Raw genomic sequence first — 14246 nt, 5'->3', positions numbered from 1 at the left:
ACCCTTGGTTTTATACAAATGTCCCTTAGTTTATCACCTCTTCCTTCTTGAAGTATTTTTGAACAAGAGCATATATCCTCTTCCCAGTCCTTGTTTTCTGTGATGAAACAAACCATGCTCTCTTCATCTTCTCTTTGGCAGCCCTCCTTTGCATCTGTTTTAGTCTGAATATCTCTTTCTCTAACAGCAGTGACCAAAACTATAATTATATTCAACTGCTGCTGTCTGTGCCCTGTGCAAAAGAATTGGTATTTTCAGATTGCTAGTGGAATTGCCGCTGGCAGGAAATACCTTAAAATCAATGCCTCGCATTACAACATTTAAAAGTTTATTTTCTTTCCTTTGGTAATGAATCATCTTTCAGTTGAGATTTCCTTCTGCATAGGTAATTAGAAACTAAGACATGGCATAGGGGTGTTTTCTTTCTGACATTGCACAAAGGGAGATTATTTTATTTCTTTACCTTTTCATTTCCTGGTCTGGTCTCTTTCTTACTGCCCTTTAAAATCAGAGCAAGGACACTATGTCAATTTTGCAAAGATTGACATGATCACTTTCTAAATTAAAGTATGAACTTCCTGATTTTTTTTTTTTTTTCCAGCATGCAAACCTGGCACATTCCAATGTGAACATTCATCTAAGCAGACAAACTTTGCTGTCTTCTTTGACAATGAGTAACCTGGCATGGCTATCTAGTATCCTGAGATATTTTTTTTTCTTAAATTTAGATTCAAAATTCACATTGATGCCTCATTTTTCATGTTCGCTCCCATCTTCCTGCCCATGGAATTTGCTGTGGTGCATTGATACACATACTTATTTTTGTAGCTGTGAATTCGCTGACTCAATTTCAGTTTGGAAACTGGATAAATGCACATCATTCCCAAGGGTACTTCTTCAAAGCAGGATTCCTTTAACTTGATTTTCTGCATTATATTGTTATTCCTTCCATTATCATTATATTTGTATTCTTCGGGGGCATTTTTTTCATTCTAGCCTATTTTCTCCTTGAATTCATGCTGCCCTGAACTCCCATTGTTCAAAATATTCATGATCCCTCCTAGATTCACCTGTTAATTATCACGTTCTTCAGTCCATTGATTATTTAGAATATGCCAGTATTTGACCCACACCTAAACCATCTGCTCGCTATCCATAACCCAGCCACCCCTCCCCCCCCCAGTTTAAAAGATTTTTTCCTTGTCTAGCCAGTTCCAATTTTCCTATTTCATTTTCTTCTGTTTTAGACTATCACGTGGGACTCCACACCTAATGCCTCTATAAACTTCCTGAAAATAAATTTACTTTATACTTTATAATCTATGCTGTAGGAACACGTCCATGATAGTTGGGAATCCTTGCAAGCTGATAACATTTTTAAAGTAACTGGAAACTAATTATAGCTAGGGTGATAAATCTGTTGTGCCTGCACATTTTAAAGTGGTTTTGAAGGGAGCACAAACTCCTAATTAGTGCCTGATACTGCAGTGCTGGCAATGCTGAGGATCAAAGATTTTAGTCTGAAAGGATTTGATACATGCATCCTGTGAATTTATACACACAGTGGCCTAAAACAGTCTGAATTAATTACTCTGTTGCTCAACTCAATTCTATGTGTATTTATAAAAAACCCCACACCTAGGAAAAAGTAGTTACAGCAATAAAGAATAGAGGAAAAAGGGCTTCAAAAAAAAAAAAAAAAAAAAAGTATAATCCCAAATGCAGATCTCGCTCTGAAATAAACACCTCCTTCCCTTTCCTCAAGACAACAATATGTACAAAAATTAGCAGGTTTTTTGCTTTTAAAATGAACCAGAATCTTTTCACAGAATGAACCTCATTTAAACACAGACATTTCTTGCTCTTCATATTTAGCCTCATCCTCATCAACTTAAGATGATTTTTTTTTTTCCACACGTAGTCACAAGAGTGAACCCGTGTTTCATATGAGATTTATGCACTACTGATGCTAATACATATCTTTATATGCATGTGCTCCATCTCAAACATGTATATAGCTCTGGACCTGACTTCCTTTTTTTTCTGTTTCCCTTCCTCTCCCTTCCTCACATACTATACTGAATGACAAAGGCTTATTTAACCGTTATGCACCTGTAAAAAAAAAAAAAGAAGGCTACAGCAGCTTATGTGCTAATGGCACTTACTACGTTTGTTGACCAAAACAAGTCAGAAGACTGAGGGAACACTAAAAAATAATGTGTCTGAGTAAAAAAAAAGATTAAAAAAGAAGTCAGAAAAACACAGGTAAAATTACTTCTCACATAAGGAAAAAAAAAATAAAAAAAAATAGCCCAAATCAAATGTTTTCCTGCACAGTCACAGAATACTATGCAACATCTCCTGAGATACCAAATTGTATCAATTGTATTCTTTCAAGTCCCTTTCTTAAAGGTAGCCTAATCACATTTTTGATGATTTAAGAAGTACAGAAGGTGAGTATCAAAGTGTTATTTTTACTGTTCCTGAAAGCCAAATTGACAAATGCACTGCTTTTTGAGGAAACTGGACATTTTATGTAGTAAATAGTTTAATGTAGTTGTATACTAATAGTCAAAAATTCACCGAGAAACTAGTCAAGCAGTCTTACTGATGGGTAAATGTCCCAGTGTGTGACAGCAGCTAACTCAAATTTCACTGCAGTCATATTAAATCATAGAATCATTAAGGTTGGAAAAGACCTCCAAGATCACCTGGTCCAACCATCCCCCTACCACCAATATTACACAATAAGCCATGTCCCTAAGCGCCAGGTCCAACCTTTCCTTGAACACTCCCAGGGACTCCAAGTGAATCCATCACCTCCCTGGGCAACCTGTTCCAATGCCTGACTGCTCTTTGTGAGAAGAAATGTCTCCTCATTTACAACCTGAACCTCCCCTTGTGCAATTTGAGGCCATTCCCTCTGGTCCTATCATTCGTTACCTGTGAGAAGAGGCTGACCCCCAGCTCCCCACACCTTCCTTTCAGGCAGTTGCAAAGAGCAATAAGGTCTCCCCTGAGCCTCCTCTTCTCCAGTCTAAACAACCCCAGTTCCCTCAGCCGCTCCTCACAGGACTTGTGCTCCAGGCCCTTCACCAGCTTTGTAGCCCTTCTCTGGACATGCTCCAGGGCCTCAATGTCCTTCTTGTAGTGAGGGGCCCAAAGCTGAACACAGCACTCAAGGTGCGGCCTCACCAGACCTGAGTACAGGGGGACGATCACCTCCCGGTTCCTGCTGGCTGCACTGCTCCTGATACAAGCCAGGATGCCATTGGCTTTCTTGGCCACCTGGGCACACTGCTGGCTCATGTTCAGGTGAGCATCAATCAGCACCCCCAGATCCTTTTCCTCTGCACAGCTTTCCAGCCACTCTGCCCCAAGCCTGTAGCGCTGCATGGCGTTGTTGTGAACTAAGTGCAGGACCCAGCACTTGGCCATGTTGAACCCCATCCCACTGGCCTCTGCCCATCGACCCATCCTGTCCAGGTCCCCCTGCAGGGCCTTCCTACCCTCCGGCAGATCTACGCTTCCCCCCAGCTTGGTGTTATCTGCAAATGTACTGAGGGTGCTCTAAATTCTGTCATCCAAATCATCAATAAAGATAGTAAAGAGGATGGGCCCCAACACCGACCACTGGTGACCAGTCGCCAGCTGGATTTCACTCCATTCACTACCACTCTCTGGACCTGGCCGTCCAGTCAGTTTTGTACACAGCAAAGTGTGTACCTGTCCAAGCCATGGGCTGCCAGCTTCTCCAGAATACCATGGGAGACCATGTCAAAGGCTTTACAGAAATCTAGGCTGAAATCGTCAACAGGCTTTCCTTCATCCACCATGTGGGTCAGCTGGTCATAGGAGATGAGGTTGTTTGGGCAGGACTTGCCTTTCATGAACCCGTGCTGACTGGGCCTGATCCTCCAGTGGATCCCCCACATACACTGCGTGATTGCATTCAAGATGACCTGTTCCATCCCCTTTCCTGGCACCGAGGTCAGGCTGACAGGCCTGTAATTCCCCAGGTCCTCCTTATGACTGTTCTTACAGATGTGCATTACATCAGCAAGTCTCAATTCACCTGGGATATCCCCATTTGACTATGACCGCTGATAGATGATGGAAAGCCGCCCAGCAATCACATCTGGCAACTCCCTCTGCACCCTCGCATGAACCCCATCTGGTCTCATGGACTTGTGACAGCCCATGTTGAATAGTAGGTCTCTGTTTCCACCTGAATCATGGGGTGGTTATTCTGTTTCCTATCCCAGACTTCTAGGAATACCCCGAACATAAGTGGTCTGACTAGTAAGAGACAGATGAAAGAAGGCATTAAGAATCTCAGCCTTTTCTTCCATCCTCAGTAGTCCTATGATATTGTTTCTAAGAATTCACTTGTACCTTTCTGTTGTTGAAAATGTCGCTTTACTGATGTACAGTATTGCCATTGCTTACCACACCCTTCTACTTGACATAGGCAAGAAGTTGCAAAGAAATAAGTAGTAAGATTGTAGTATGCTGTAAATAAAACTATACAACTTGAACAATTTCTAGAGAATTCATATATGAAAGGTAAAAGTTAAAAGGAAATGCATAATTTATTCTTTTAGGTATCAACTGCTAAATTTCTCTTGCCTAGGAACACGTGAAGTTTGGCATCCAAAACTGAAGCTTCTATAATAAGCTTCTCACTTGCATAAAATTTTCAAACAGTTCACTAGTTATTTCCTGTATCCTCTGACAGGAATCAAAGGAAGTCTGGGGGCTTGGGATTATTTTCAAATAATGAATGAACCAATGTGAAATCATTCCAATAAAAACAGTAAGCAGCAAGTCCCCAAAATATCAGTTAATTTTGATAATTTAATATGCCATTTATAGTCATCCAAACATCTTACTGAATACGGTTATGTACAAAAACATTGGAAATAATAAAAAAGAACTTAGATGTTATCTTTCAAATGTAAAAGTGCAATTAACACAGGAAAAGTGTTTGTAAGATGTTACATTTCTTTATATTAACTGGCTACATAAGAGCCTCAACAGGTACATTGCCTACTCTAAAGCGAATGAAGATTTTATTTTTTGTTAATTTTGAAGAAGCCTGGTAGTTGACGAATAAAGGCTCACTGCCACCATAATTATGGTATATACATTGAAAAATGTATAGCACAATTGCTTTCATAATTTGCAGTTTTTACCAACTTTAACAAATTTAAGTAGAACAACAGTAAGATCCCTAAAGTTCAAAAAATAATTAACACCATAAAACTTTATACCAAGTAAGTGTGCACAAAACAGCCATCCTGAACTGCTTTCACCAGAACTCTATGGACAGCCTTCCAAAGATGTTATTTACCCACAATAAACATTCTTCCTTTACAGTACTGGATGAGTTTTCTGGAATAGGATTTACATTTACAATCTTTCATGCATTACATATTCACAATTTGGAAAGAAAGGGAAGGCCTTCATACATGTCAGCCTTTAATCTTATCCAATCATGAAATTTCTGCAAAGTCGATTTTTCTTGTGTTAATATTTTTGCAGCTTTTTTCAGTTTTTCTTCATTTCGTTCTAAATAACGAATTCCATCTGTCTGCAGCTGATTGAGCTTCTCTTTCCGACTTTCATCCAGAGGTATGTCTTCGTTCATAAGAGGGTTAAATCTGAAGTAAGTATCTGGTGGTAACAGTGCATCCAGCATGGTGTGAACTTCTGCATTTAAAACAAATGTACAAAACTGTTACATTTACAGGAGAGAGACACAGTCCTACAATCTGAACACCAAGTGCTTTGGAGCAACACAATGATTTTAAGTATGTGCTGCTTTGCTAAGTAAACATCTCTCCACCATTGCCTTATCAAACAAACAAACAAACAAAAAAAACCAACACCTTTCCCATTAGAAGTTTGCAAACAATCCTGGAAAATGTTTATCTTTTATTCTAAGACAACCTCAGTTATGATAACCAAGAATGGTAATTCTAAGAATCTTTAAAAAAAATAAAATATCACAGTACAAATGCACCTTAAAACACTAACCTTCTGTATCAGTTGCACTGCTGATAACATTTGTGAGCTTGGCTTTCAGACTGGTGTATGTGACATTCGTCTTTCCTTCACTTTCGTATCGACCAGTACCCAGCGATATCAGACACTGCAATGGAACATTTGGCCAAAGACACTTGCACTCGTGAACTGCCAGTGCAGAAGGATTATTTAGAAGCAAACCTCCATCCTGTAAATTAAAAAGAAAGGTTTAGCGTTATATATAATACATGGTCATGAAAGAAATCACAATGATAAACTAAACTAGCAATAGCATTAATATACAAAACTATTTCAGTGAAATAGGCAGTGATTTCCAAGTTCTGTGCAATTGTTCTGTTTGTGCTATGCAGCAGGTTTCCTGGGCTTCTAGACTCTCAGGGCACTTCTTAGGTCTCTGGTCAGTTCTACTGGTGTGAGTGTTGTATGGAAGAGATATCGTGAAACAATAGTGTTCACTGGAAAATCTGAACAAAGTCATGAGTTCATCTTCTGAAGATCTTTAAGTTAAGACAGATAAGCTATTGAGAATTCTTTAAACAACCCAGAAGTCTGCATCTGAAAATGTTTACTACTACTATTACAGGGTTATATGCTGTAACAAAATCCAAACCTGAAGATCCTAAAAAAAAATGACAAGATCAAAGGATGCTCTATAAGCACAGTAATTACATAGGATGCTATAGCCTAGATTTAAGACTTGGAAAAATGACTGAATAGTTTAGGTTAGAAGGGACCTATTGAGATCATCTAGTCCAACCCTGCTCCTCAAGCAGAGTCTGCTGGAGCATGTTGCTGAGGGCCACGTCCAGTTGGGTTTTAAGCATCTCCTCAAATGGAGACTCCAAACCTCTCCAGACAACCTGTTCCAGTGTATGACCACCCTCACAGTCTTCTTCTGTTCAGATGGAATTTAATGTATTTTAATTTATGCCATTGCCTGTTGTCGTTTCAGAGTGTACTACTGTTACGAACAAGGCTCCCTTTATTTGTACACATGGGTAGGATATCCTGTGTAAGCCTTCTCTTCTCTAGGCTGAACATTCTCGGCTCTCTCAGTCTCTCCTCATGTGAGAGATGCTCAAATCCCTACATCAACTTTGTGGCCCTGCACTGCACTTGCTCCTGTACGTACTCTCTCTCTCTTACACTGGGGAACTGGATACAGTACACCAGATGCAGCCTCACCAGTGTGGCAAGTGAAGATCATCTCCCCCTGACCTACTGGCAACACTGTTCTTAATGCAGCCCAAGATGCTGTTGGCCTCTTTTGCCACAAGAGTGCATTGCTGGCTCATGTTCAGCTTGTCTATGAGGACCCCAAAGTCCTTCTGCCCAGCTGCTTTACAACCAGGTGCCAGCACGGGTTGGTGCCTGGTGCCATTCCTCCCCATACGCAGGATTGCGTTTCTCCTTTTTGAACTTCATGAGAAGTCTTCAGCCTGCTGAGGTCCCTCTGAGCAGAGAGACAACTGTCTGGTGTACCAGTGACTCCACTCAGGTACTGTATGATCTGCAAACTTCCTGCAGGTGCACTCTGTCTGATCATCGAGGTCATTAATGAAGATAGAGGTCATTAATGAAGACGTTAAACCATACTGGCACTAGTACTGACCTCTGGGATACATCTCTAGCAACTTGCTTTCAACTGGTCTTTGTGACACAAGCCTTTTGGCCTGGCCATTCAGCTCATTTGAAATCCACCTCACTGTCTACAGCGTTATGGGAAATGATGTCAAAGGCCTTTTTTTTATTGTTAAGGTAAACAATATCCACTGCCCTCCTCTGGTCCACCAAGCTAGTCACCTCATTGTAGAAGGCTATCAGGTTGGTCAATCATTAGATGCCCTTTGTACGGCCATGCTGACTACTCATGAACATGCAGAGGATTTGGGTTTCAAGATTTCTGTAGTACATTATAGCAGACACCAAGATTTTTTTTAGCTATTCAAAACTCTATACAAAAAAAAAAAAAAAAATCAAAATATAGAAGAGAAAGAATATGGACTACTATAAGCATTATGCAAAAGCTCCCTAAACTCCCTACATCCTATACCTGACAACCATATTACAAGAATAGGAAAAAAACAGATCAACTCAAGAAGAGTTTGGAATAAAAACTGTTTTGGAATCAATGCACGCTTTACTGAAACTCCCTTTAACTACAGCTGTGCTAGATAAGTAAAAACAGGATTACTGAGCTTTGATTTTTTTTTTTTTAATTAAGCTTCCATTTCAAACTACAAAAAGATCTTTGAACTCCTTCTGGACTACTGTCCACTTTGCTCAAAACACTGCTAAAATGAATAGTCTTTTCACTGCCTATTATTCTTACGTTTAAATTAGATTCCACAAAGAAAACTAAATACAAGGATGTTTTTGTCCTTGATAAAATTCCCCATGAATCTTAATCTGAAATCTTAATACTTATCTTTGTGGTGCTTATTTTCTTTATATCCTAGATGAAAAAATGCTTACCAAATAATTTCCACTGATATTGTCGATATAATTTAATTAAACATGATTTTTTTTCCACCATGGGAAAGACTAGTGTTATTAAAATACAGCATTTAGTTAGTTCTAGAATATTACTGCATTTTTGTCAATTTGACAAATCAAAGACCAAAGGAATTTACACTACACATAGCTACACATATCAAATGTGCACTATGATGACACTACCAGCTTCATGCAACTATTTCCATACATGAATATTCTCCAATTTAGGTTTATTGGAATGTCAGTAAATATCCACTCCTAGTAATTTTTGGACACCTTGAATATAATTTCTAGCATTTATATAGATATATGTAATTTTTGGCAAGTTAGAAGTAGGACTCAATAAGGAAGGGAGGTGATTTCTTTTCTTCACCTGCAAACAGATTACAGTTGATAATGACCCAATCAACATCATGTTTCAAATCAGATTACTCTGTTAAACAAAGGTGTTCATCCTGTTGCTCTTCTGCTTACAATGATCAACTACTGAAGCAGTAAATAATGTTACTAGCTAAACTGGACTTCTGAGGACTCAATGAAGAAAATATTGCAATATTGCAATATCTAAGATAGCTCCAGAAAGCTTAGAAAAAATTATGTCAAAGAATGAAATCTCAATGTAAAAAATATTGCACAAGTTGTAAAATTGGTTTCAGTGGTCTCACATGTATATGAATTGTAAGGAAAACTGTAAACAAACAAAAAATCCAGTTCTAAGTTTAAAAAAGTGACCTTTCTGATTCTGGATAATTGTTTGCTTTCTTGATCTTCATAAAATTGCACAAAAACTCTTCCCTGAGAAAGAAATTGACTATCAATAATGAAAGATTGAATTTTTAAAAGAGTAATAATTTAAAGAAATCATAACATATCTTTCTTTGTGTTCGTCCTTGGGACACTGGAATACAATTCCAAGTGAGTCAGTCTGCAGTTTTGTACATAAGATACACTGAGATTACAGGGACCTTCACCGATCATTGCTTCGGAATTCCCCTGTGGTCAGCCTATCAATTTATTTTGGAGAACCACTGAATTTATTAGGTATATTTGTTTTTTTTCCTGATTCCGTTTAAGTTATTCAATATTTATATCATTTTATACAAAGTGATATAAATTATTTATAACTTACCAATTACAATGTTTCTATTTTAAGCGCTTAGCTTTTTAAAGATCTATTAACCAATGTGTAGTGTAACCAAGAGACTGAATGACTGCTAGTAGTTTGTAACGTCCCTTGAATAACACAATAGCTTCCTCTTCCATTATTACTTTCTATAAGCTTTCTTGCCACTTTGAAAAGTTTCATACAGTTAAACAGATGGAGATAAATGATAAAATAAATTGGCCTTGTTTATCTTATCTATGGGTACAGAGGTGCCTGTTGGCCAAAATCTGATTCTTGTCTCTGTTTCCAGAAGGAAGTCATTCAGTCTGGGAGTCCATTCCATTTCAAATGCTATACTTTCTTGGTACCATCTCTTGTCTTTAATACACCTATTTTTCAAGCTTATGTTAAGTGTTCCACTTAGTAGGATGGAAGAACTAGGATCTACACAGCATGCTTCTGCAGCAGGGAGGAATGCCAAACCAAACATGGTAATCCAGAAGGAAGAAGTTTCACCGAGGCATTTAAATGTATTGATGAAGGACATGGACAGAAGGACAGCCATGGCTGGGGAACATACAAACCAAACTTTTTTTTTTGTAGAAAAAAATCAACAAACTGGGTAGTTGTGATGTGCTATGGGAAAAATTATGAATTATTGAAAAGATATGGGAAACCAGGTCTACTAATGACAAACTGTACTCAGTACTTCATGGAAAGACAACTTCTGTGTGCCTGAGTTTTCACAAATAAAACTATTTACAAAATAATGCATTTTACAATGTTTGAAAGTATGGTGATTAACAAATACTGATGTTAGCAAGACATACAAAATGCACTGACAGAATGCAACCTTCAAAGCGTACGAAAATTGTTGCATCCCTTGTGTCCATTATTTTAATTAAATGTATTTTCACAACATTATTTATAAGGGAAGAGCAAACATGTAGTGGATCCATGCTAGGATAGCACAATTCTGTTCTTCCAAAGCCTTCATATAAACAAAATAAACTAAATAAAAAAGCATTTTTATATCACATATAGCATCACAAAAATCTTGTTGACATAAAGTGATAGTTTAAATTACACTATAAGCTTCAGATGTAATTCCAGTTCTAGAAAGCAATGCTTTGTGTGGCCCTAAACCTTTTCACTTCCTAATAAATTCAGTTCATTTTTGACAGACTAAAGCATTTCCAAGTACTGTGGTGCCCCTTTTATCTACATTACTAGATAAGAGCCATACCACAGCAGTAATTTGTGTACATATAGAAAAAAAATGAATGGTTTATTAGACATAATACTATATTACCAACACACATTTGCATAAATACTAATGACAGGTTAAAAGCATAACCAATAGGTGGAATGAAGCGATTATTCCCTTTTATTAAGTACTCATAAGGTCACACTGGGAATACTGTGCCCAGTTTTAGACACTCACTTATGAGATACTGAGAAACTGGAATGTGGAGAGTAAAGAACCACTAAGATGTTTTGGGGGCTGAACATGACAAGTGAGAAGATTTTTGTTTGCTCAGCCTGGAAAAAGAGAAAGCCAAGAAAGAGTCTAATCAGTCTTTTACCACCAAAAGGGGGAGAACACACAGCCAGACTCTTTTTAAGAAGTGCAGAACAGAGTGCAGATAGAGAAAGCTGTAGAATCTCCATTCTTGGATATTTTTGAAATTCAGCTGGGTGAGGCCCTGCCCTGAGAAAGCTGCCCTAACTTTGAAGTTTACCTGCTTTGGAACAGGAGGCTGGACAAGACTACCTCCTGAGGCCTCAACCTCTTTTGATCTTCCTACTTGAAGAAATAGTACGTGAAACATTGTAAAGGCACGTTATTTTAGCTGTAAAATGAACCTATTTTAAAAGCCATTCTTACAAGAAATGAAACTTTGTCAGTACCATCAGAATTCTTATAAAGACAATATATATGCAAATATGCTTTTTCCACTTGCTGCTTAGTTTGGAAATGAACTCAAACTTATAGGAACTCTTTAAATGACTGAAGTGCTGACCAACATCCACAAAAATGTGCAATTACCCGAAGTTCTGACTATGTGCTAGGCAAACAGCCAGAGTAGAGCAGTGCCTCACTCTTTGTTCTCCCATTCTTAGATCATCTGTCCTTGACTACATTTCACCATCTTCTCTCGTTTCATTAGTTCTCAGTGTAACTGCAATCTTTTTTACTTCCCAAACATACATGAGTCACCCCTTCCCTTTGTGTTCTGTGCTGCTACGGCCAGTGCGCTGGCATCTCCCGTCCACTTCTTCATATTCTGAACTCTGCAAAACCAATCCACACTTATGGCAACTTCATTTGTTGGCAGCACACTGAGCACAAAGCACCACAGTAGGAATGTCACTGCAAGCAAGTGCTGAAGAAGGGTTTATAACTTTCCTAATGACAGTTAACAGTAGAGAAGGCTTTAAAAAAATCCAGTAAAAAAATAGAGGAATATTTAAGAATCAAATCTTAAAACAGAGACATGTATAAACAAGCTTGTTTGTGACAGCAAAGCAATAAAGTCAGGCACTCAGACATTACTTTCAGTCTTTTGCCAAAGGCTTTCCAACTGGCAAACACACAATTGTTATGCTTTACTCAACCTTTTATCAAGCAATTCCTAAGTGAAGTTTATGAAGTGTTCTCTCCTCCCCATACAGATTTTTCTGGAACTTTACCAGTGCAACTGTAACCTTATTTTTAGGGCTTAGTGTTGGTTAGCTAGAGTCTAAAGCTGTAGCTTTTCTACAAGTGTATTTAAAGTTACGAAATAGTCAGGGAAGGCTCCCTTGTCATTTGTCTACCAGATCAAATTATTTAAAGCCTCTAAAATTCACTTTTTGTAGACATGTGCTCCAAAGAAATCTCTTTGCTGATGATACATAGCTTACATGGTTCTAGTGATAAAGAAAAGCCTGGTTAAATACTGTCAGATTTTCCTTATTTATTTAATAATCAGAAGGAAGACAACACCAGGAGGTCTCAAAGAAAGCCAAGTGCTCCAGACCACCTGGAGCCCGGTAACACAGAACCTGCTGAAAGTCCTGCGCATAAAATCACCACACAGATATTTACCTCAGGAATTATAAACCAGTTATTAAACTGATGTGAAATAAAAATTAGTGTGAACCATACTTTACTATGGACTTCAACTGAAGTTCAGAATACACTGTACGTTCATAAGCTATCACTACACTTCTTGTGTCAGATTCAAGTTGTGCCTTGTAATTGCTCTGTGTAACATCCTGTGTGGTGAAGTTTCACTTAAGTGACGTTAAGCTTTGTGGAGAAAATAATTTAGCATTGGGTGAAGGATATATGACTTAGGAAAGCCAAGTCTGATATTTGGAAGCTGAGTTTGTTGGCTCCATAGTAACCATTTCACCTCACTGCCTATGCAGACATGCTTTGCATTTTAGTTCACTTTTACAGACTTGCTCTGTTGTTTACTTTGATTGTATTTGTGGAAGAAGTGGAGACAGAATTAGTACAAAGCTATCAGAGGCTAAGATTCTCAACAGACTTTTGACAACTGTTTTTCAAATTCTACATTTAAAAATCAACATAAAAATCATGAACAGATAAGAATTAAGGCTAAGGCTTATTGTTTCAAATGAGTTTGAAGAGTCTGCTCTTTTGCAAGTGATTACTCGGTTGAAAATTTAAAATATTTATTCCAAAAACATTTACTCTAGTTTACACAGATTAAAAAGGTATGTCTTGCCCAACCACTAGCAAATTCAGTATGTGTCCATGAGTAGCAGCAAATGTTCTCAGAGTAGAAAACTGAAGTGAGAAACCAGAGGGTTGTTTGACTACTTGTAAGATCTACCCATCCAGACATCTTCAAGATTCAGATCCCAGTCAGTCCTCTAATTGCACTGGGCACCCAGCGCTGGCAAGACACTATTCGTACGTTCACATACAGAGCTTCATGGCTTGCTCAGCCAAACATCTCTGGGCTACCAAATTATAGTTCTCAATATATACATTGTGAAAAAAGTGCGTGTAATTCAGATTTAACTGGACAATAAGCCAGCTCCCACAGTGTTCAGTAGAAAATACTGAATACAAATACTCCTCAATACAGAAGGTACATGATTACCCTGCTTTGTTAAACATTATTCTAATATTGCAAACTCTTTTTATACTATGGCTTTCCGCTTGTGAGTCATGGCACTACTGAGGATGACTCCCAGAAAGCACAGGACATCTTTGTGTCTCTGCACAAACTATTTTGACCCTAAAAATATTGTTATAAGCAGCAAACAGCGCACTGGTAGAATTGTTTCCTCTCTATTGGCAGCAATGGAAGGCAGTGCCAATATTCCTAACACATCCCTAAAAGATACAGTGTACCAGGACAATTTGTTTTAGCTTCCTTCTAGTGGTGGGTCTGATATCTTTCATGCATGAAAGATGAGTGAGAAAAGATTTTTAAAAATAAATCAGATTATCTCCTGTACAGCATACAATCATGTACAGTTACCTCTCTCTACAAATACCTCAAGCATTTAATTTAAAAAGAACCACCATTGCCTCATAGCCATGCTAACAGAGATGCCACTGGGTCATTTATGC

The 14246-nt window shown here is 38.1% G+C and overlaps 1 protein-coding gene across 3 annotated transcripts in view; it reads right to left on the bottom strand.

Moving 5' to 3' along the window:
• Positions 1 to 4567: 4567 nt before the first annotated feature.
• Positions 4568 to 14246, bottom strand: part of PNPLA8 (patatin like phospholipase domain containing 8) — a 36762-nt gene continuing 27083 nt past the window's right edge. For all 3 annotated transcript variants that reach the window (XM_035333283.1, XM_035333291.1, XM_035333274.1), the window contains 2 exons: positions 6040 to 6235; positions 4568 to 5712 (listed from right to left, as the gene is read on the bottom strand). In XM_035333283.1, the coding sequence (XP_035189174.1) occupies positions 5438 to 5712; positions 6040 to 6235 (471 nt within the window). In that variant the 3' untranslated portion in view covers positions 4568 to 5437. The remainder of the gene's footprint in view (positions 5713 to 6039; positions 6236 to 14246) is intronic.

Source organism: Oxyura jamaicensis, chromosome 1 (genome assembly GCF_011077185.1).
Source record: "Oxyura jamaicensis isolate SHBP4307 breed ruddy duck chromosome 1, BPBGC_Ojam_1.0, whole genome shotgun sequence".
In the NCBI taxonomy this organism is placed as follows: domain Eukaryota; kingdom Metazoa; phylum Chordata; class Aves; order Anseriformes; family Anatidae; genus Oxyura; species Oxyura jamaicensis.
This window is presented reverse-complemented; position numbering and strand designations above follow the sequence as displayed.